This window comes from Telmatherina bonti (assembly GCF_933228915.1).
Source record: "Telmatherina bonti genome assembly, chromosome: 22".
Lineage (NCBI taxonomy): Eukaryota > Metazoa > Chordata > Actinopteri > Atheriniformes > Telmatherinidae > Telmatherina > Telmatherina bonti.
The window spans coordinates 11,076,471-11,090,667 of NC_136631.1; the positions used below are offsets into that span (position 1 = coordinate 11,076,471).

The 14,197-nt window shown below is 38.1% G+C and overlaps 1 protein-coding gene across 1 annotated transcript in view; it reads left to right on the forward strand.

Moving 5' to 3' along the window:
• Positions 1 to 11,945: 11,945 nt before the first annotated feature.
• The window catches only part of tpo (thyroid peroxidase), a gene marked incomplete at both ends in the record, with an annotated part of 36,458 nt that continues 34,206 nt past the window's right edge, over positions 11,946 to 14,197 (forward strand). The window contains 3 exons of the mRNA XM_079262350.1: positions 11,946 to 11,970; positions 12,170 to 12,280; positions 12,493 to 12,622. Coding sequence (XP_079118476.1) covers positions 11,946 to 11,970; positions 12,170 to 12,280; positions 12,493 to 12,622 — 266 coding nt within the window. The remainder of the gene's footprint in view (positions 11,971 to 12,169; positions 12,281 to 12,492; positions 12,623 to 14,197) is intronic.

Consider the following 14,197-nt stretch of genomic DNA (forward strand, 5'->3'; position numbering starts at 1 on the left):
GAAGACTCGACCTCGCCAGGAGGTGAAGCGGAAGAAAAATCAGCTGTATTTTATGCACAGAGCCAATTGATATGTATATCTTGTCCTTGCTATTTTTGTATGAACCGAAACAGAAATATTTGTAAAAGCAGAGGTAGATTATGTCGGAAAGAGTGATGGAATGATGGTTTTATTTCAGTGGGAAAAGTTTCATTTGACAGTGACTCTGAATATAACGTTGCCATCCAGTTTAAACCATGACACCAAATTTACACCTGATGAATAGACTAAATTCCCAGTTTATCTTGAAAGAGGAAGCCTTCTGTTCCTGTGGTTTACAGTTTCTTTTTTCTTAAAGCCACTATAGTAACACAATTCTGTCTTAAAGCCATAAAAGCCCGTCTGTATTGAGCCGCCATCGCTCTCATTTGGCTGCTACTAAAATTAAAGTCATTATTTCTCCATAAGGCAGCATTCATGCCACTTCAATCCACTTTAATCCAAAACGTCTAGTTTTGGATTAAATGAGAAAAAATGAAGAAGAAAAGCGTTGTACGAGCTAAAAGGCCATTTCAGCTCCACAGTGTTCATAAACCCAAACCAACAGACGTCCTTGGTTGCTTCAAAGCTTTTATGTTACATTACAACTTACTGTATTTTGAATAAATTACCTAAAGACTCCAACTTTTACACACAACACAGCTTGCAGACTTCACTCCACATTTCCAGTTTATCACCTTTTCAGTGGTGTGACTGCTGCTGAACACGAAACACACCCTACTTTCCAAACAAACTTTCTGCTGTGGTGCAGCCATTTGTGCTTCCATGACTGCCTTTGCAGCAGGACGGGATTTTATGGTGAGTTAACGCTCACAGATCTGCTGACATTTTCCTTCAGATTTCACAGCTGTAACTCAGAACTAATAAATCAGTCCTGGGTGGCAAGATGTCTTTGCCCATACCATGATTCTTACTCCGCTATCATCATACTTTTGCATATAAAAGAAAAAAAAAAGTTCCATGCTGGTCTCAGTCTGGTGATATTACACTTTTCTGACCATCTTTAATTTCATCCATGTGATGTACACACTGCAGAATAGCAACAACATCCTACTGGTGGTCATGCACATATTGTTTCGTGTTACACAAATAGTGGATTTTAACTGCAGGTTTCTTCATGACTTTACAGTCAGTCCCAAACTTCTCCTTGTCTTATTGTTTAGTCTGGTTGTACTGGATAAAGTCTTGAGTTGGTTTAATGCAACTAGTCGGGTTGTTTTTTTTAGCTGGATTTAAAAAGTCATAACATTTAATATGTTAAGCAGTTTTTTTTTATCATGTAGAGCGACTGCTGAAAATGTGAAGTTTCTTAGTTAATAGGACAAATACCCCAATACATCACACTACCAAGCAGATTAGCCACCGTCACAAATGCATGGAGGAGTGGATGAATGCTTATTGATCCCATGATGGAAATTACATCCAAATCACTAACTAATGTCCTTTTTCCATCATGGAGCCTGGATCAGGACGGTTTAGCAGATTAAATCCTGATCCGTGTTGCATTTCCACAGCCAACCATATTATTACCTGTTAGTTATGGTATAGGCTCAGCAGTAATAGATTTTGGGCACATAATGGCGTGATCACAGCGGCGTGAAACCTTCCTTAAGTTATAATGAAGAATGTGAAACAGAAAGGAGAGTGGGGAGCATTCAGTAGTTTGTGGTTTTTCTCTTTGGAATTTTTCAATATGTAAGAATGGAGCTGTTCCTGCTTTGCTCTTATTGCCAAGGATTGCAATGTGTCATGCTCCACCTTTAAGGGCTTTATCGCAAAGATTAGGACCTTAACAAAAATTAAATGGCTAAAAAATAAAATGGCTTCCCAATTTTTGCCTCAAGAAACCCAAAAAGAGCTCCCTGAGCTCGACCCCTTGATGGCTAAAGCAAACATATTTAACCATGATTTGTACGACGAAACCAAGAATTTCAATTTCTATAGATATCTTGATGACTTGTTAATGGAGGCAGTTATTAAAATAAATTCTCTTGTTAAGAGTTTCAGTTTATCATAGCTGTATTATATTTTTGTGGTCTGATACCCATTTGTTGTTCACAAAATCACGTCTAGTTATCGCAAGGTTTATAGTGTTGGTCAGTCTTTTTCTCATATATGAATAGCATTCATACCGTCCATGATAATTCTCATGCCAAATGGCATGCGTTATTTTCTCATACACACACGCATACTTCAGCGAGTTAAATCACTGGAATATCACTCAGCAACATGTGTAACTATAGCAACACGTTAATCAACTGATTCAGATCAGCTGACTTTTGACTTTGGGATGAGAGAAATACGGTTATTTATCATACTTTTGCATATTTAAGCAAGTTTTGTAAAAAAAAAAAAAAAAAGTTTTTTTTTTTGTTTTTTTTTTTTTAAAATAAAATGTTTACTGTGTGAGACTCTGGTATAAGTGGATTAAACAACTGTGCATTAGATGCTGCTCATCGTGGCCTTCTAGACTCCACATCCTGCATTGTAACCATTTAACTCACGGCTCCTCGTTTAATCCTTACTTATCGTAATCCCCCAATGCTTTAGTAATACTAGAAGCATTTATGGTGAGACTGAATTTGGGTTTTATTGTTCACTTTTACCACAAAACCTAATTTATTTTATCCATTTTCAAACCAGATTTTTCAAAACTTTGCAACATTAGCATAAAGGTGAGCTCCAGATAAATTTATTCACATATTTGATTGTAGAGCAGAGAGAATTGTTGGGAAACATTCAGCAATGGCGCTTCTGTCTCATGTGTCATATGAAACTTGATCCTGGATCCTGGAGGTTATAAATGACATAAAAGGTAATTAAATTGATTGATGGGGACACACGATCTGCTGCGACAGGAATCTGGCCAGTGGGTTCATTAACCAGCTGTGTTAAAGTAAAATTAGTCTGAAGTTGGGACAGCGATGGCATCAAGGCGACAGCCAGTCTGTGATTCAGTCTGTTCCTGATCTGGTATTTCATCCGGCAACGCCGGCAGTTTTTCTGTAAAGGATGGTGATGACCTTTGTGGGTTGTCATTTTTAGGAACATGGGTTGTTAACTGATTTGTTTGATGAATTTCAGATGTGCTTTGTTTTCTTTAAATGTACAGATGGTTCAGAACAACTGTCATTGCTGATGCAATGATAATAAAATCTTTCTGAAGTCTATTTTCAGATCCCTTCATTTTTTTTTTCCACATCCAATTTTTTAAAATTTTTATTTAACCTAAAACAGAATTGAGTAAAAGTTTCGCTGCTGAGAACGGTTGAGTAGAAGACAGAAATAAGTTGTTTTCATTTATTTTACAGGGATCATTCTTTTGTTTTTGTTGTTTTTGTTGTATGATGTTTAATGATACTCAGAGTGAAAGTTGTGTTTTCATGCTCAGAATCGAGTCGGGCCTGATTGATTCATGCACCTGGTTATGATTTTTATGGACAAGATTTCAAAGTATAGCTGGGTAAGAGGGACGTCTGAAATGTGGGTCAGGAGGTCTCATCTCCTGTCCCTCCTGAGGGCATGGCATCAGGTGCTCACTTAAATGGTTTGCAGCTAGAGACCGCAAAGCATGGTTTCGTTCTTCAAGTGGAGGAAACTGTCTATTGGAGAGTTTAAAGGTTGCAGTTTGTAGCAAAGTCAAAAGTCAATGACAGAGAAAACTGTTTTTTGTTTTTTTTTTTGTCTTGTCCAGCATTTAGGCAAGCAGAATGATGGTCTGGATGCTGTGTTCTGCTGAGCAAATTTTCTCTGCCAGGGGAAGCTTTATAGATATAATGATCCCCTTGACTTTCTGAATTTTTATTTTATTTCTATGTTTATTTTGTATTGTTGTTTGAATTGTAGAGTTTGTACTGCTGGACCAGAGAGGACAGACAAAAGACAGAAAGAGAAAGGAGAAAAAACACCTCATAAGAAAAGGGAAAGAGATAAAGGGAGAGAAAAGGGAGAGAAAAAAACAACTAAAAAATAACCCAAAAATAAAAAGAGAGAAAACAACCTACAGATGTATACATACACACATACAGGCACACACATACATATACACACACATACACACGCATACATACACATACATATACACACACGTATACGCACATAATATATATATATACACATATATACATATGTACACATATACACATACACATACATACATATACACACACACCTCTATGCACACACATACACACACATACATACGTACAAACATATACGCACTTGCCAGTATTAACACATATACATACACATACAAGCCAACTTTAGATCATAGTAACTAAACTATGAATCTAAAAAGTTAAATATAAATGAGAAACAAACAGAAATGAGAAAACTAGCTGCTGTTAGTGAATAAAACTGTGTGACGACTCGGTGACTGTGTCACATGCAGAACATGCAGAGTGGAACGTGTTCCGGAAAAGGTGATCATGCCAGTGTGACCCTTCCCACACAAAGGCAAGAGGCACGCCAGGAGTACCCCCGAGACCAGGGCCATCGGCAGCCACCACCAGGCGCAGACCCCAACCGCCCCACCCCGGAGCCAGCCATGCACCGACCCAGGAGGAGGCAGAGGGGGGTCCCAGCCAGAGTCCCCCGCAGTCAGGGGGAACAGGCCCCAGCAGGCCCGGACCAGCGAGGACCGGCCCCGCCGGGCACCGGCCACCCAGGGCAGACAGAACGCGGGCCCCACGGCCCCAAGAGCCCAGAAGCAACCCCCCACCCCGCAGGCAGAGGGCCCAGCCCACGCCGACGGAGGGCCGGGATCCCCAGACTGCCACCGAGCGGCAGCCAGGCCGCACCCCAGCGCACCAGCAGCGCCCCCCGAGCACCAAGACCCTCCATGCACCCACGCACACAAACACACACACACACACACATACGCACACAGAGAAAACTGTTATTAACCCTTTAAAGCCCAACCCATGAAAAAATGGGAAGAAAAGTCCAATTTTTTTTTTTTTTTTTTTAGTATAAGGTCTTTATTTGGCCCTTTTTATAAAATGTAAACAAATATTTTTTTTAATGGAATATTTACCATTTATTAACTTGTGATATGTCAAAATGATGACGTAATCTGCTTCCTGCAATCTATTGGGGTATGGAGTACAAGTGTCAGATTTTTCTATTGTACTCTAATCACTTTACTAAGATAACAGTTTGCTTTGTTCTATTTTCTCAGACAGAACCACTTATTTTTACCTGCCATGCGTCCACACGCATAAAAAAGCTGCCATATTTGTGCTACATTTTTGTTAAGGCATCTCTGAAAGTACAAACAACATGGTGTGTGAAGTGAGAACCCTTTGAGTTTTGAAACTGCGGAACCGGCTTTGTTTGATAGGTGCTAGAGCACCGCTGGTGATCAGTAACGCCTTAAAAGGCACATCGAAGACTTTAACAATGTGTACAATTTATCTAAGAGTCTTGTTTACAAGTCAAGGATTGAAAAGAAGCTTGTATCATACCTCAGGGTGGGAAAAAGAAGCTGATTTGCAAGTCAAATGCATCTGTTTATCTGCGAGATTATATTTCTCGACTCGTCCAGAGCTGGAAATAAGACGGCCAACACAAGTGGCTGACAGTAGTTTTCTCTGCAGGGTGGCTGGACTTAAACTATGAGATCAGATGAGTAGAGCCAGTACTATTCCTCTCTGAAAGAAAAAAGAAAAAGGCTTCATGAGATAGTTTGAGCACCTGGTGAAGTAACCACCTGAGTGCCTCCCTTCAGAGGATTTCCTGCCACCTCCATCTGGAAGGAGGTGCCAACAGGAGCTTAGAGCTGTGACCACAACCCCTCAGATATTTTCATTGGAAATGAATGGATGGAGAGGTGAAATACTGCTCTTCCTTACAGCCACGTCTGCATAAATATGTTCTTCGGCTGTTAGAACTTCATCATTACAGAACTGCAACTGAGCTCAAGACATTCAGAAGGAAGACTTGTGAACGGAAGTTTTTGGGACATTTTGGACCACAATGAGTTGTTTTTGATGGATCAAAAATACTTTTAGCTTCTGCTGCAGCCTGTGGGAAGAATTCTGTGTAAGAGAAAAGAATGGATTCAGTAAAATACCAACAGATTCTGGAAACAAGCATCAACTTTAACAAAGCTAGAGGTGAAAAACGGTCATAAGTATTTATCCCACATCTCAAAATGAATAAAATGTCAATTTAAGCTGCGTGACTCTTTAAGGTTTTGTCAAAGTCCTCCCCGTCAACTGACACAAACATCTCTGAAAATCTGTGAATAGACCTCAGACAAGCAGGAAATGCACAACACCCTAAGAATCTACAGAAATAACATGACTTCTCTTGAGGATCCTTCACACCAGTGGCTTTGCCTGTTCAGCCTGCAGGGTTGTTGCCATGGTAACTGCCCTTGTCTGGGTGGCCATGGGGCTCCTGCACTGCAGCCCTGTGGCTGTAGTATGGACCTCGGTCCTGCTGTGACCTGAGTAGTTCCTGTGGTGATGTCAGATGGCTTCTGGTGTGAAAGGATTCCCCAACATATTGTTTCCCCACAGCAGCATCAGGCCAGATGTTTGTATCCTCTCGACGATTTTACATTCAGTTTAAAAAGAGTAAATGAGGGATGGAAGTTCATGTTCATACAAACTGGAGAAGGGAAATGTACATATGATGTGTTTGAGATTATTTGTGGATGAAAGCTTTTTTTTTTAATCTATATAAATTGTTTTTATAAGGTAAAGCACTTTGTGTTACTGTGTGCATGAAAAGCACTCTAGAAATAAATTTTGATATTATATTAATAGAAAAAAATGGCTAAAAATCCCCCAAACATGTTACACCTGCAAGCAACCAGTCTTTTAGTCTTTTCCAAACTGCTGACCAAAGATTTAGCCATTTTTGGTTTTTATATTATGAAAGACAAAAAACGGTGTAATCTTTATTTAACAGACATGTTCAAAGAATTTAACTGGGAAAATTACATTTTTGTTACATTTATACTTTTATTTATGAGCCATTGAGATCTTTAAGCATACTCCTCTTGAATCAAGTCATAATGACATAAATCATGTCATTTTAGAGTTTTTGCTTCTGGTTATTCATTAGCGAATGCATCCAAAGAGGACTGTTTATTACACATATGTTACGTTACTGTGATGCCGTACACATTAAACTGGGAATATTTCCTGTAATATCTGAAAAAAAGAAGTTTATGTTGAGTAAATGACTTGATCGTCACTAGACTTTTTTTCAAAGGCGGTTTCGGATATGATGTGTTACATTCTGTAAAAACTCAGAGGCGTTTGGAATTAAATGGTTTAGCTTAGAAGATAAAGCAGCCACCGTGACGACAGGATCCTCAGCTCTTACTGCTGAAGTCACTGCCACACACAAAGCATCATGAAGTTGCATCAGCACCATGTCGAGCATGAATTTCAGGCACTCTTCTGAACCATCAATGGGCCATGACTCTCACAGTTGGCTCCACCGGTTCCACTGGAAACTTGGCGCTACCTGAAGCATCTGTGAAGAGGCGTTTCCAGGGTAACTGCTGCTGTGATCTTTCTCTGTACATCAGGAAACACAGGTCCAAGACTTTGGTGAACAATGTAACACTTTGCCGATGCTTTTATTTTAGTGATCACATTCTTTCTACCGTTGAAGGAAATCTGAGACAAAGACTTCACCATCGTGTTCAGAAAGACCTTCACTCACTCGGATGTGTGTTCAGAGTCAAGTTGAAGATTAGCAATAGGGATACAAGGGCAGACACTTCTGTAACTTTATAAATGTGATTAATGCAGTCCAACAGCTTGACTGTGCCTTTGCATGTTTACATTGTCTATGTAAAAAAAAAAAAAAAAAAAAAAAAAAGTAAAAAAAAAACCCAGCTTAAATCATGCGAATAGTACATTTAAGTGTCAGCCATGATCCAGTTTTCTGATTTTGTCTCCCACAGAGATGAGAACAAAGAACGTAATGCTTTCATTTACAGCATAAAGACGCCACAAAAGCTACAAAGATGAGGTTGATTTGTGAGAAAAACAACCTCAGATTATCTAATCTTGAGCTTTTTTCTCCTTGATCTTGCTGTAAAACATCCTTTGCTTGAGAAATGTAGGATTCTGAATAATTCTGACACTAAGCTCTGATGTGAGTCATTTATTCTTCAATTAACAGAAAACACTCTTGAGAAACTACATTAAAAAGCCATAAAAAGTGAAAATATTGTCACATGCCTCCCACAGTAAACCCCCCCCCCCCCCCCCCCCCCCCCCCCCCCCCCCACTGCCTTCTGGTAATGTGACTGTTACTGAATGTTGGTTGTAAGTGCTTCAGCTGCAAGGGATTGTGGGACAGAATTATGTCCTTTTCTTCCATAAAGTCCAGTGATTTTTTTTTTTTATGTCAAAGGAGATATATAAAAAAAAGATGAAGCTCATTTGGTATTAGTATTTTTAGAGACTGACCAGGTTAAATTAAACCAGAACCCATGTTTGGCACCACTTTTCCTGAAAAATCCAGTGTTTTTCCACATTTCTGTGCCTGCTCATCTTTTAGATCCAAACAGTTCTGATGAATTAATCTGGAAAGTTTTCTGTGTGATTGTGACGTTAAGGTTAGGAGCCTGTTGAATCTCCAAGAGCCTGAAACGGTAGATGAGGAGTAAAAAGAAAACTTAATGGCCCGAGGTCAAGAGAAGCTCAGTGTTTGAGTCAATCTGGCGCAACCTGCTTTACTTAAACTCACCACCAGACTCCATGTGTGTGTTGGTATTTAAACACCAGTTGCACAAACCTGATACTTTCACTGTCATTGGACTTCATCTGTACATGATCCATAAAAATGCTGTATTTTAATTCATATTTCATCCTGACATTAGGCTGCATCTTTCCTCCACGTCTCTCAGCCGGTGAAGTCACAACTTTCAACTGTAAGTGTTTATGTGAATTTCCTTTGAATGTGGTTTTGTTTGAGCTTTTAATTCAGAAATACAGATACATCTAATGTGTAAAGTATAAAGTACTTTACACTAAACTATAAAGTAATTTACACTCTTTAAAAAAAAAAAGGAACATCTAAACTGTAAGTATTGTAAAATAATATAAAACTAAAATAAAAATAAAAAGAAGCAGCTATTTATTGTGAAAATATTAATGCAAAAATAATCTATAAGGCAAAAACAGACTTTTTATTTGTACATGGCTTATCTGGATTCATTTGTTTTTCATAAATATGCTTAAATTATAATTACATGTAACTAATTACTGCTGCATTAATTACTATTAAGAAAAGTGATGATGGAAGAATTTATACAAAATTCTGCTCAAGTGGCTCCACTGTTCTATGAATTTTATAAATGTCTTCATTAGATTGTTTTAAGCTGCCTCTAAATGTCAGCAGATAAACACCGAGGGGGTGTGTTTTTTTTTTCTGAAACAACAGACCACTCCAAAACCACAAACAGATAACTATTAAACTTCTAAAAGAAATGAAAAAGAGATTGAAAAAAAAACCACTCGTTTTCAGTATCAAGGCTTTCCAAGAACTAGAGGAGAAATCTGTGACCTGCAGTGTCATGTGAACAGCTTGAGTCCTCATGAAATGCATTACCAAGAAAACAGCCTTAAAAGAAAAAGTGTTTTAATTTATCAGAGTCTAAAACTATTATTGTTTTTCCAACAGCTGCCATGTAAAGTCATAAGAGAAATAAAGATAAGATTTAATTTTGTTTCAGCAGCAATGGATCAGAATGAGTTGTAGAGAATAACAAGACTTCAATTTAAATACTTCTGTAAAGTTAAATGGTTCAAACAACTTGTCAGGTTCTTTGCAACGATCCATCTGTTTTTAGTCAGTTGTGTTGGAGCAGGGAAACAACAAAATCCTGCAGGACAGCAGCCGTCGAGGACCAGAAAGCTGCTGAGTCATTTTTAATGCTGCTGAATGATGTTGGTTAAAAAAAATCACTTTGAGGCGATTTAGTCCGTGAAGACATAAAAGTTTTGTGTTTATTGTACTGCTTTTAACCAATTAATGCAACCAGTTAACCAGCTGTTCTCCTGCTGGAAACCATGACGCCATCATTTTAATAAGTTGTTTATTGACATGTTTTCATCACTTCATCATAACTTTGTAATAAACTAGCATGTTCACCACTAACTGGCTCAGACTTACTGGGTTTAATGGGTGTCTTTACCTATCATCTGTTCCTGTGGTCTCGGTTTTCTGACCGGTGAACTTATAATTAGCAGAGAACCCTGATATTCCAGATTTAAAGATGGCGGCACCTCTATTAAAATTCTTCTGCATCCATTAAGTTTCTGGTGTAAACAACAGCGAGTTGTTATCAATGAACGTTGTTTATCATTATTTATATTGTTGTGAAAAACCAAATCAATACGTGTGATTTATTAATCATTATCAATATTAGCAGGTGGTTTCATGGTACACATTTTTACGACTGTGTGTGCGTGATTTTCTAGCTTTCACACCATTTTAATAAATGCTCACAATTTGGCTCTAATTTGGAGGCGTCCATTTTTCCTGAGTTGGTGAGGCGGAAATTCCAACTTCCTGATAAAGACTTGACTTAAAACGCTGAAAAGACTTGATCTGAGCGACGGGACAACAGGAATTACTGGAACACGTCATCAAAACACAACCTAAGTCAAGCTGTGCAGCTTACCATGTCTTCTAACACCATCATCATCCTCCATAGCAGCTGATGAGGGGGCTTTGTAGCAAACATGTCAATCATGTTTTGGCTATTTGGCAGCATATTCTTTTTAATATTGCACATTTTCTCAGCATGTCCACTCCTCAGTTCTGATAGGTAGCTACTTCCACTGGTACAGAGCCAAAAATGGGTTTCAAGTATCTGATTGGTTTATCCTGGTGTCAGTGAAGAGCAGAATCAACACACACTCAAAAATAGAGGTACCAGCTTGTACCTAAAAAGGTACAAATGCTTGTCGCTGGGGGTGTACTCTTTTGAGAGACATTTCTGTACCCTTCAGTTCTGGTGTATTTTTGTACTTTATCAAGTTCAACCTCACCTTTTCAAGTTATGTTTTTTATGTTTTCCACAGGATTAGGCCTGGTCCATGCCACTTAGCAATATTATCTTATCTTTAATCTAGAAATAATCTTCAAAAACTCAAAATACTGACCAGCCATACACTTAGTTTGCAGCATCTGACCTTCATTGTCTGGTGTAGTAAATGACTGTTAAGTAGTACTACTGTCATCACTCAACTCTGCTCTAGTTTGTAACATTACAGCCATTAACGATACATTTTTCAATGCTGCAGGTACCCTGATGGTCAAAATGGTACAAATTTGTACTTTATGTCACTTTGAACCCTTTTTCGTACTCTGAAGGTGCGCTTCTGGTCTCTTAAACACCAGTATTGTACTTTTGAAAAAACATTTCTTTAAAATGTACCTATAGGTACCGAAATGTCCTTATCTTGTACCTCTATTTTTGAGAGTGTAGGCTGATCAATGTGTTTTATGGGCCGGTGGTCAGGAAAAAAGGTTCTGTGCAGACCATTTGGAAAAATGAGTTATTCAGGCCAACCCAGTTTTTGTTGGGCTGCAGATTTACTGAGTTTCATGGACTAGTGAGACAAACTGAAGACGTTGATCCGCCTGGAAAATGGCTGACATGCCAGAGGGGCTGTCCGTCTCTGCTCAGGGGTTATACTTTATATATTTGATGGTAAATTATGAAAATGTCATCAACTTGTCAATTTTAGTGTAAAATTAAACATAAATACTACACTGTTGATTCAAGACACTACATATTTTTAAAATACTTCTGTAATTTTAACAGCTTTTTCATGTTTTAATGACATTGTGTTCCCATTTTCCAGCCTCATCCATCAGAGAATTGCTTATCTCATCTCACCGTGAAAGCCTTCAAATTGTAGATAATGCCTTGCAACGCTCCAGACAGAGGTAAGTCACTTCTGGATAAACAAAAAAAAAAAAAAAAAAAAAAATGGGTGACAACAATTTGATCATTTTGCTAAAATCCCAACTTGTTCAGAGCAGGACAAAAGCAGCCAGAAGGTTTTTTTTAAATTAATCTCCATGTCTTTGCACAGACGAAGCACATCCTCACACTCCAAGCACGGGTTTACATTTCGTTTTCCAGCTGAGCCAGAGACCCAGGAGATTTCCCGAGCTGGAGAGGTTTTTCAAACAGCCCTGCAAGTCCTCAAGAACAGAGCAAAACAGGAATGTAAAATGAATGTTACAGCGTCAGGTGGGTTTGCCTTCGTTCATTAAATGCAGCCATGGCTTTGTAAAGTCGCCTTTTACAATTCCAACCATGTTAAAAACAGGCTGACGTCAGTGTAAACACATGTTTACAAAAGAAACCTTTATTTTATGGATTTGAAATGGTCATAAAACACAACACAACATTACATTTCATTGATTTAATTTTGTCCTAACATGACTGTGTCACTGGACCAGAGCTGTTGTCAGTGGAAGATGTGGAGCTGCTTGCAGAGCTGTCTCAGTGTCCCACTGCAATACAAGCAGACGTCTGTGAGCAGAGTCATCACAGCAAATACCGCACCATATCAGGCGTCTGCAACAATCGGTAAGGAAAATTACTGTCATGTCAGGGAAATGGCTTAGATGGTCTACTCTGCAAAGCACTTTCACAATTTTGAGGCTCAAAAATAGGGAACTAACGACCATTTAAGGCTACAAAAGTCCTCATAGTCAAATCATTACATATGTGTGTCAGGTGCCATCAAAAATGTTCACATTACTTCATTTGTCAAGCTCCAAAATGTTGCTTACCTATACTTTCCTACTTTAAATAATCAAATGTGTTGCATTCTGTAAAACTGTCACCAACATATTTCACAACTAAAGCAATTTTTTAAAGAAAATGTTGCTCATAGTTTCAAGATTTACATACAAATTATCATTTTCCTTTTAAAATAAACTTTAATAAAGAGTTCCTGTAGTGTATTTGGCTGTTATAGACCTGAGAAAATAGATTCTCTATTGATTATTTCCTTTATTACTTTATTAGTTGGGAGGTCGATTCCAGGCTTCCCCTGACTCCATGCAGTGGTGTCCTTGTTCAAGACACTCCCTATGTGCCTATCAGGGTATGAGTGTGTTGTATGAGTGTAGATGTGAATGGGTGAATGTGACGAGTAGTGTAAAACACTTTGAGTGGTCTGCATGACTGCAAAAGTGCTGTATAAGTACAAGTCCATTTACCGTTTATTAATACATGTATGTATATGTTAAATGTTACAGAAACAATATGCATGCACCGCCCTAAAAAGCAGATGTGTTTCATTTATGGAGTACCTTTATGGAATGGACTAAGTGATGATTTAAAATTATGTGAAAACATTATTCAGTTTAAAAAAAATGTACAAGAAATTGTTTTTGGATAAATATAAAATAGAAGAAAATTCATGATCTATTTTGCTGCTTTATATTTTGCCATCTGGCTGATGACTTTCAGAATGTAATCTGTGTATATAGCCATTTAACTGTGTAAATTAAATACTGTAAAAAAGGAGTAGTATTTAAATAAGCCTTGGGCTTTCTTCTGCTCCTTCTCAAACAATGTCTAATGTTACACAAATGTGCATCCTTGTTTTGTATTGTATATGTGTTTGAGATAATAATAATAAAAAAAAAAAGTTGAACACTTACATTAGTGAAATGCTTACAATATGCTGCATCAAGGGTCTGATGAGGACGATAAGCTTTAAAACTGAACCATGTCAAAGAAGAAATATCATGCCTTTACGTGAGATTAACATGCTGCAACAACAGTTGCTGAAAATATTTCCATCAAACAGTCCTGCAGTGTGATTTGGTTTTTTTTTTTGTTGTTTTTTTTTTTGTACAGGTTCAGGCATTTCACGGTTGTTTCAGGAAATCCCTGAAAATGACTCGGTTTCCAGTCAAGAATGCTGTAAATGGCTGTGACAGGAGCTAAGGAGCAATTTTAGACCATTTTATTTGAGATAGGCTTAGTGAAGGATTCAAGGAAAAACGGTAAGGGAGTACTGATGTAAAGAACGTGGGTTTATGCCTAAATGGAGAAACTCATACTAGTTTTGCTCCCTTCACAAAAAATACATAAGAACATCACTATAGACACTGATTGTCAAAAACGTATAAACAACTTTCAAATAAA